General features: G+C 39.5%; 1 protein-coding gene across 1 annotated transcript in view; it reads right to left on the bottom strand.

Moving 5' to 3' along the window:
* The window catches only part of LOC110457256 (ras-specific guanine nucleotide-releasing factor 2-like), a gene marked incomplete at its 5' end in the record, with an annotated part of 123346 nt that extends 116399 nt beyond the window's left edge, over nucleotides 1-6947 (bottom strand). Inside the window, one exon of the mRNA XM_021508450.1 lies at nucleotides 6841-6947. Coding sequence (XP_021364125.1) covers nucleotides 6841-6947 — 107 coding nt within the window. The remainder of the gene's footprint in view (nucleotides 1-6840) is intronic.
* Between the last annotated feature and the right edge of the window lie 4068 nt (nucleotides 6948-11015).

The raw sequence follows: 11015 nt of genomic DNA, 5'->3' as shown, positions 1-11015 counted from the left end.
TTACTGTACCTGTAACATAATCAGTTATACTTGTAGTCATAGCAACATACGCACACATTACTGTACCTGTAACATAATCAGTTATACTTGTAGTCATAGCAACATACGCACACATTACTGTACCTGTAATATAATCAGTTATACTTGTAGTCATAGCAACATACGCACACATTACTGTACCTGTAACATAATCAGTTATACTTGTAGTCATAGCAACATTCGCACACGTCACTGTACCTGTAACAGTATACAAACACCTTGTACCTGTATAGTCAGTCACAAACACCTTGTTGTACCTGTATAGTCAGTCAAATAACATTATACAAACACCTTTGTATACCTGTAAAGTCAGTCACATAGCAACATACAAACACCTTGGTGTACCTGTATAGTCAGTCACATAACACCATATAAACACCTTGTTATACCTGTATAGTCAGTCACATAGCAACATACAAACACCTATATTACATATAACATGACAATGTTTGTAATATGTTAAACAGAATAATACATTATATTTTTAATTCTTCAACCCTAGTTAAAACCTGACATGTTCCCCAAAGAAATACACAAAACTCGCACCTCAAGGAGACTGTATTTCATATAGAAAATCTGAAAAACAAATCATCACATTTTCTAAGTCACGGACAGTTTGATTCAAATCGAAGTAATGACAACTGAAATATGTTCTGCCCCCAGTTAATGTGGAAGGAACTATAATTTATTTTATTCATACATTTTTCAACAGTCACCCAAACTATTGTTGTTGGGCCAGTGACTACCTCACATTTGACAACTTTTGGTCGTCCGAGCAAGACTTAAATCGCCAATGGCGAGCGGGAGACCGTCCATTTCAGGCACTGCTGCACAGCTAATGACCACGGGGAACTTACATATAAAATTTAAGAAAGATCCCTCTGGTACTTTCGGAGAAATAGCGAAAACAAACTTTCACTATCGAAATCCAAGATGGTTGCCTGTCGGCGATGTTGTTTATCCGATCAGTTTCAAAAATTGCCCTGCACAGCTCAGGTCGAAGGGAAACCTACATATCAAATTTGAAAAAGATCCCTTTGACACTTCCAGAGAAATAGCGATAATGAACTTTCAGTATCAAAATCCAAGATGGCTGCCTGTCGGCCATATTGTTTATTTCGATCAGTCTCAAAAGTTGCCCTGCACAGCTTAGGACCAAGGGGAACCTACATATAAAATTTGCGAAAGATCTCTCTGGTGTTTCTGGAGAAATACCGATAACAAATTTTAACTATCGAAAACCAAAATGGCTGCCTGTCGGCCATGTTGTTTATCCGATCAGTCTCAAAAATTGCCATGCACAGCTCAGGTCCAAGGGAAACCTACATATCAAATTTGAAAAAGATCCCTCTGATACTTCCAGAGAAATATAAAATAAATAATTTTAGATTAATAAAATCTATTACCTGTAACTGAGCAGGATCGGGTTATCTCAGTCTCGGACTAAGATTTTGTAACATCCAAACCTCGGCTTACGCCTTGGTTGGGATTTTGAAACAGAATCTTAACCCTCGACTGAGATAACTCGTTCCTGCTCAGTTACAGGTAATAGATTTTATTAATCTAGAATTAATTATTACCTAATAATAAGAACGCAAGCAGTTGTTATTGTACATGAAAAAGAAACAAAATGAAAAAGACGATAGAATTCATTAGTACGCAGAGGGCACGAGTGAATATATACGTCCGCGCAATAAAAGAGTGCTTTCTGATTCGTTAGAAAAAGACAAGTGTGTGGTCTTGCTTTTATCACATACATTCCGTATTTGGTAGAGATCGGTACAAAGATTTTATAAACTTTGATATTTTTTGCAAATACCACACACTTGTGTTTTTTCTAACGAATCAGAAAGCACGAGTTTATTGCGCGGACGAATATATATTCACGAGTGCGCGGAGCGCACGAGGTAATATATACGTCCGCGCAATAAATGAGTGTGGTATTGCTTTTATCACATACCTTCCGTATTTGGCAGAGATCGATACAAAGTATTTATAAATTTTGATATTTTTTGCAAATAGCGGGAACCTTTCAGTTCGCCATGACAAGGGGATTCCCATAAAAAAGTAGTTCCGGCTAGTAGGTAAATACAACATTCCGTATTGCACATGTGCAATACAGAACGTTGTATTTCATGATCTGAAAATTGCTTGTATTACTATAACAAGATACAATAGGTATGTGGTAAAATGTAATAAGTGGCATGTACTCTAGTGTACTCATGTGAACAATCAAAAATAAAATATGATAAAAAAACCAAACAGTTCTGTACTCTCAAAACAACAGCAGAGATAACAGTTCTTTATGCTCAAAACAACAGCAGAGATGACAGTTCTGTACTCTCAAAGCAATAGCAGAGATGACAGTTCTGTACTCTCAAAACAATAGCAGAGATAACAGTTCTTTACTCTCAAAACAACAGCAGAGATAATAGATCTAGACACTCTGTGCTGACATGTGACATGGCCACCTATAAAGCCGGCCACAGACACTCAGCTCTCCAAAGTACCCAGCAATCTCTGGTAATAAACACAAGATGGTCTCAAAATGTTAAATAAGTTAGAAAGTGATCTAGGATGCTTATGTTTGATTCTACGCTGACAATAGTAGGTGTTCGCAAAACAGACGTTGTTTAATGTCATGTGATCATCCAGTGAAAAAGTATACTGTTACATCATGTTATAAGAAATAGTCACTTTATTGCCGATGAAAGGCGAACATTTTCTCGGGGCTAAAGACAGAGGAAAACAGTTGGTCTTGAATGGACAATAAAATGGTCATTTCCTGAAAGTCCAGTCTGTTACTGTTTTATTAAACTGATACAAACCAAACTTGTAGACCATTTGTTATGCTGTGACCTTGGTTTCATCATTGTTATTTGCAAACTCTTGTCTTTCGCCTCAGGAAATAGACTCGGTTGAGGAGATCCAGAAACTTGCCAGAATCTACATTCAGAAGTCCCAAACTTAATATAGTTTATAGCTGATACTACCACAGAAACAGTTCTGGGAACCTAGTGACAGCCATATCGACTTTGTCACACTGGGAACCTAGTGAGAGCCATATCTACTCTGTCACTCTAAGAACCTAGTGACAGCCATATCAACTCTGTCACTCTGGGAACCTAGTGGGAGCCATATCTACTCTGTCACTCTGGGAACCTAGTGACAGCCATATCTAGTCTGTCACTCTGGGAACCTAGCGAGAGCCATATCTAGTCTGTCACTCTGGGAACCTAGAGAGAGCCATATCGACTCTGTCACTCTGGGAACCTAGTGACAGCCATATCGACTCTGTCACTCTTGGAACCTAGTGAGAGTCATATATACTGTCACTCTGGGAACCTAGTGAGAGCCATATCTACTCTGTCACTCTTGGAACCTAGTGAGAGCCATATCGACTCTGTCACTCTGAGAACCTAGTGAGAGCCATATCGACTCTGGAACTCTGGGAACCTAGTGAGAGCCATATCGACTCTGTCACTCTGGGAACCTTGTGAGAGTCATATCTACTCTGTCACTCTGGGAACCTAGTAAGAGCCATATCGACTCTGTCACTCTGGGAACCTAGTGAGAGCCATATCGACTCTGTCACTCTGGGAACCTAGTGACAGCCATATCGACTCTGTCACTCTTGGAACCTAGTGAGAGTCATATATACTGTCACTCTGGGAACCTAGTGAGAGCCATATCGACTCTGTCACTCTTGGAACCTAGTGAGAGCCATATCGACTCTGTCACTCTGGGAACCTTGTGAGAGTCATATCTACTCTGTCACTCTGGGAACCTAGTAAGAGCCATATCGACTCTGTCACTCTGGGAACCTAGTGAGAGCCATATCGACTCTGTCACTATCATCAGCAGTTCTGTCACTGTCATTAGCAGTGATGCTGCAATCCAAAACCAATCACCATTCTAAGCAGGACCGCCTTTGATTTGTTTCTCATGTCAGGGGTTCCCTGTGTAACCTATTATAAGCCTGGAGAGCTACAGCATTTATTGTCATATTACATTAATATAGAGATATATAGACAAAGATGTAATAAATCAATCTATTACATATCAGGTGAATCTGACTATAGTGATACATCCTGTTTTCAGGCCATGCAATACGAGCTTCTGAACCTCAGACTATGATATCATACGATATGTTGTAATACCCCTGTGTCTAGTTGTATTACCCATGTGTCTAGTTGTATTACCCCTCCTCGTCATTAGACTCTTCGTCATAGCCAGTGACTTTGGACCTAGACTAGAATTAAAGAGCATTTTGAGTTAAAGCTTTGAAAACATTGCTACTACTCTTTTATTTTTATTTTTCAAAAGTGAATAAAGAAAAGAGATTATGTCTCTGTGGCAAATTTTGAACTCAGAATTCAATACCCATTTTTGACATCCACATTTGTCAGCTAGTCATGTGATCAATATAAAAATCTGACCAACAAGGATACTATTGAGCTGTTTTAAAGTGTGGATCACTGAAAAAAATCTTCTTCCTTTTTTTGAGAAATTTGCAGCAAAATATATATTGTTTTCTAAATTCTGTATATTTGATATTTTCATCTCACATAGTTTTCACCCACTTTGTTTTGATACAATTCCTTTTTTTTCATTTGAGCCTCCTATTTCGAAATCATTCGTTTGTTTTAGGAGGTAATTTTGGCTTTGTGTGGTTGAAGACTGCTACATGGCATGGAACCCTGGGCTATAGGGACATCTACTGCAGCATCCACAGAGCACGATCGGACTGATGGGATTTAGCAAGTGTGAAATGGAATAGACAGCCAGTGATATTGTGTTACCTACAATAGCTTCCAGTGCTGTCCGACATTAATAACATTTCGTAGAGACTGATGAAAGACCATTGTGTTAGCATTACAAACCAACTACAGACCTCGAATACAACAGACTATATAGAGGTAAATCACATCGACGTTAACATTGTCGTCCAATGTTGATAAAAAAGCGTGCATGGCAGCCAGAAACCATCTCTAGAGATTAGAGCGAAAAGAAGTCCAAACAAATCACATTGACATGAGTGTAAATTAATACAGAGATTCGGGATCATTGCGAAGTGGGCCCTAACATAGCTTTTGTTCTCTGACTCCCACAGGGCTCACACGATAAGTAGTATCACTGTAGAGTTAGTCAATAACCCAAGGGGCAGCCTCCGTATCACAAATTACCCACAAAACTGATGTATCATTTGGAAGGTTGTTTTGGCAGATGCCTCCCCTGATGCTACATGTACGCAGTGTACACGTGAGGAAGCCGATGGATGCTGTCCAATCCTAGCCTTCGTCTATCCTATACATCAGCCTAGAGGGGATCTCTCCCCACCACACTACACTTTTAATATGAAGTTATTCGGCCTGTAGGAAATGCCTCTGTTAAGACTTTTTTATTGAGTATATTTCCCCTCTGTTTCGAAGAAGCGATGAGGCATTTAAAACATAGCCCCTTACAATATGAGGCCCTTTGTTTATAAGTCGTCAAGCGTACAATTGCAAAATGTATGTAGAAAGACTCCAAAAAAAGTCAGGAAATACCATTCTCCGCAAGCAAATATTTGAAGAGGTTTGTTTCCATTTTCAAATTTGAAATGAAGAATTTATTGTCAGAATTTTATTCTATTTCAAAAAGATATTTTGTTTCTTTAAACCAATCCACTCACCACGGAGACGACAGTATAGAACCTCGACAGACCACAATGCACTATGGTCTACTTATCAGAGAAGTTATTTCCTGTAGTAAACTACAGTAATCATGACATTTATGTGTAGGCAGCCGATAGTAATAACACCCATATACAATAGTTCCTGATAGTTCCAGTAGAAACTACTCTGAGGTCAATTTACCTGGTAATGTCATGGTTGTTTTGGTTTAAATTTGTTATTTTGATTTGTTATACAAGTCAATAGAATAGACCAGTGATATGTCACCAATTTGCATATTTCAACTTTTGTTAAACTCCCTTTGGAATAATTTAAGACTGATCTATCGACTTTGAATATCTAAAACATATATCATGACAATTGTAATAACATTTTTAGACATCTATCTCTGGTTTCCACCTTATTATTGTCTCCTATTTTATGTAAATCACTACATAGTGCTTCTTTTGTAAAGTACATTGTATCAGAGTTCAAAGCTCATGAATTTCAAGTGACAAACATCTGGGCAGATACACTTAGTGCAAGGCCAGAAACAAGAAGACCCCATACTAAATGATATCAAGGATACAATGACCAAGGGGGATCACTGGACAGATCATCATTGAAAAACAAAACACCAGGGAAAAGTAAATCTGCTGACCTAATTCTGTCAGATCTTGTCTGGTCTCCCGCCCCCCTACATACATCAACGACCTTCTCATTTAAATCAATATTTCACTGCTAACCTATTAACTATCTCTTCTACACATGTAATACATATGTAGTAGAGATACCCTACCCTTACCCTGGTCCAATAATATCTTGTTTTATAGTAGAGATACCCTCCCCTTACCCTGGTCAAATAATATCTTGTTTTATTGTATATATACCCTACCCTTACCATGGTCAAATAATATCTTGTTTTATTGTATATATACCCTACCCTTACCCTGGTCAATTGCTATCTTCTTCGGGAACTTTCTGTACCTCAAAATTTCACTGATTTACAAAAATGTACCAAATAATTATATGATATTCCTTTTTTTCCCAATTTTGTAGAACTTCCTAATTCATTTGGATCTGGCTTACATGCCAGATAGAGGTTTGTACAGTTTAGTTTTGTAATAATACCAGGAATACTACTCACGGTGCCCGTTTGATGTGGTCGATCCAAGCATTACATTCAGACTCTGTGTCAGTCCGGAGGTCGTACTGTCGCTGGCCCTCACTCTTATAGGTGATCGTGAAACAGTACTGAAAAAAACAAAGTGAAAGATTGAACACATTTCATGCTGAATTGTTTTTAATTGAAATCAATCATGTACCATATTCACTGATGTCAAAAAGCATATCACTTATAACTTACTACTCAGGAGAGATGGGGAGTTTTGTCTAAAAACTGCCACCTGTATAAACTCAAAACTTAAACCCACCTGGTATTCTATATCGACAGACCTTAGATCAAATAAGTATTCAATATTCATTCGGATGAGACCATGTTTTGTAAAAGGCCTCTTGCGATTTTTTAGGAATTCACAAGATCTGCCTCCTCTGGCGATTACTACAACCTTATGCCATATTCTTCAAGTGACATTATGTTTCATATTGCCACCTCACTTGTATTCTACAGCACAGCACAGACACATAATCACCCACTTCAGACCATTTAATACTACCATCCAACCCAGACCGTTTTATACCAACACCTATCTCAGACCATTTTATACCGACACCCACCCCTGACCATTTTATACCGACACCCACCCCTGACCGTCCCAGACCATTTTATATCAACACCCACCCCTGACCATTTTATACCAACACCCACCCCAGACCATTTTATACCAACACACACACCTGACAATTTATAATAATACCCACCCCTGATCATTTTATACCAACACCCACCCAAACTCATTTTATACCAACACCCATCCAAGACCATTTTATACCACACCGACACCAGACCATTTTATACCAACACCCACCCCTGACCATTTTATACCAACACCCACCCCAGACCATTTTATACCAACTCCCAAAATATACCACTTTATACCAACACCCACCCCTGACCATTTTATACCAACACCCACCCCAGACCCTTTTATACCAACACCCACCCCTGACCATTTTATACCAACACCCACACCAGACCATTTTATACCAGCCCCCACCCCTGACCACTTTATACAACACCCATCACAGACCATTTTATACCACACCCATCCCAGACAACTTCATACCAACACCCACCCCTGACCATTTTATACCCCAACTGAATTTTGGAATGATATGGACAAGAGAAATACGCTTTTTCTGAATAATCCATGCTAAGACAAGCAACAAGGGCATCAAACCCTGTCAGTCTGTACTGAAGGCCAAAGTGATGACTACTGGCCATATCTGTCCATCACGGTTTGCTCGCTATAGGTTGATATTTTATATAGTCTGATTATCAAAGTGAAGTAAACAAACTACTCACTTTGCTATTGATTCAATCAAATAATAAAATTCTGTATTTTCCTGATCGGTCAAAATCAGAAAAAAATACCTTCACAAATAGGAATTCTTTCTATTTCATCATGTGAACGGAATACAAACTAACCAGGTAATATTTCTAACACAATGTATTTTTATGTTGATAGATAATGTAACAGCTTTGAAAAAAAGACTGATATTGATTTTGGTTCACTCTGAAGTAGTTCATGAATATTGATGAACCACCTGCAATATATTTGTAATTAAGTACAACACCGACCGTGAAAGTGGTTATTAAATAATATAACGCTCCACAACAGTCTAGGAAAAAAATGTTTTAAAGCTCAATTAAGTTTTAAGCAAACAGAACATTTCTATTAACAAACGTCGATATCAATGAGAATTTTAATGGAGACTAATACATGAAATAAAAAACAGCTTTATTCTGCTTCATGTTAAATTCTCAATTAATACAGAAATTGTTACAGTGACCAAGAACACAGCAAAAACACCATGTAACAACTGGGAGTCACATCAGACTTGTGAGTACACGTGTTGTCAGAATACTGTGCCAGGCTGCAGAGTCACCTCAGAGGTAAGTACACTGTCAGAATACTGTGACAGGCTTCAGAGTCACCTCAGAGGTAAGTACACTGTCAGAATACTGTGACAGGCTACAGAGTCACCTCAGAGGTAGCTACACTGTCAGAATACTGTGACAGGCTACAGAGTCACCTCAAAGGTGAGTACACTGTCAGAATACTGTGACAGGCTAGAGAGTCACCTCAGAGGTAACTACACTGTCAGAATACTGTGACAGGCTACAGAGTCACCTCAGAGGTAACTACACTGTCAGAATACTGTGACAGGCACCAGAGTCACCTCAGAGGTAATTACACTGTCAGAATACTGTGACAGGCTCCAGAGTCACCTCAGACTGGTAAGTACACTGTCAGAATACTGTGACAGGCTCCAGAGTCGCCTCAGAGGTAAGTACACTGTCATACATTGTAATACTGTGACAGGCTCCAGAGTCACCTCAGAGGTAACTACACTGTCAGAATACTGTGACAGGCTCCAGAGTCACATCAGACTGGTAAGTAGACTGTTAGAATACTGTGACAGGCTCCAGAGTCACCTCAGAGGTAAGTACACTGTCAGAATACTGTGACAGGCTACAGAGTCACCTCAGAGGTACATGTAACTACACTGTCAGAATACTGTGACAGGCTCCAGAGTCACCTCAGAGGTAAGTACACTGTCAGAATACTGTGACAGACTCCAGAGTCACCTCAGAGGTAACTACACTGTCAGAATACTGTGACAGGCTACAGAGTCACCTCAGATGTAAGTACACTAACAGAATACTGTGACAGGCTTCAGATTCACCTCAGAGGTAAGTACACTGTCAGAATACTGTTACAGGCTCCATAGTCACCTCAGAGGTAAGTACACTGTCAGAATACTGTGGCAGGCTCCAGAGTCACCTCAAAGGTAACTACACTGTCAGAATACTGTGACAGGCTCCAGAGTCACCTCAGAGGGAAGTACACTGTCAGAATACTGTGACAGGCTCCAGAGTCCCCTCAGAGGTAAGTACACTGTCAGAATACTGTGGCAGGCTCCAGAGTCACCTCCAAGGTAACTACACTGTCAGAATACTGTGACAGGCAACAGAGTCACCTCAGAGGTAAATACACTGTCAGAATACTGTAACAGGCTCCAGAGTCACCTCAGAGGTAACTACACTGTCAGAATACTGTGACAGGCTCCAGAGTCACCTCAGAGGAAAGTACACTGTCAGAATACTGTGACAGGCTCAAGAGTCACCTCAGAGGAAGGTACACTGTCAGAATACTGTGACAGGCGACAGAGTCACCTCAGACTGGTAAGTACACTGTCAGAATACTGTGACAGGCTTCAAAGTCACCTCAGAGGTAAGTACACTGTCAGAATACTGTGACAGGCTCAAGAGTCACCTCAGAGGAAGGTACACTGTCAGAATACTGTGACAGGCCACAGAGTCACCTCAGAGGTAAGTACACTGTCAGAATACTGTGACAGGCTACAGAGTCACCTCAGAGGTAACTTCACTGTTAGAATACTGTGACAGGTTCCAGAGTCACCTCAGAGGTAAGTACACTGTTAGAATACTGTGACAGGCTCCAGAGTCACCTCAGAGGTAAGTACACTGTCAGAATACTGTGGCAGGCTACAGAGTCACCTCAGAGGTAAGCACACTGTCAGAATACTGTAACAGGCTCCAGATATTGTAACTGATATGGTATTGTCTTTATATTGTAACTGATATGGTATAGGGTTTATATTGTAACTGATACGGTATAGGGTTTATAATGTTACTGATATGGTATAGGGTTTATATTGTAACTGATATGGTATAGGGTTGATATTGTAACTGATTTGGAATAGGGGTTATATTGTAACTGATACGGTATAGGGGTTATAATGGAACTGATATGGAATAGGGGTTATATTTTAACTGATATGGAATAGGGGTTATATTGTGACTGATATGGTTTAGGGTTTATATTGGTACTGATACGGTATAGGGTTTATAATGTCCCCCATATGGAATAGGGGTTATATTGTAACTAATATGTTATAGGGTTTATAATGTAACTGATATGGAATAGGGGTTATATTGTAACTAATATGGTATAGGGTTTATAANAGAGGTAAATACACTGTCAGAATACTGTGACAGGCTCCAGAGTCACATCAGAGGTAACTACACTTTCAAAATACTGTGACAGGCTCCAGAGTCACCTCAGAGGTAAGTACACTGTCAGAATAATGTGACAGGCTACAGAGTCACCTCAT

This window comes from Mizuhopecten yessoensis, unplaced genomic scaffold, assembly GCF_002113885.1.
Source record: "Mizuhopecten yessoensis strain PY_sf001 unplaced genomic scaffold, ASM211388v2 scaffold9061, whole genome shotgun sequence".
NCBI classification, from domain to species: domain Eukaryota; kingdom Metazoa; phylum Mollusca; class Bivalvia; order Pectinida; family Pectinidae; genus Mizuhopecten; species Mizuhopecten yessoensis.
The sequence above is the reverse complement of the archived record's forward strand: the minus strand, read 5'-3'. Positions and strand labels throughout refer to the sequence as shown.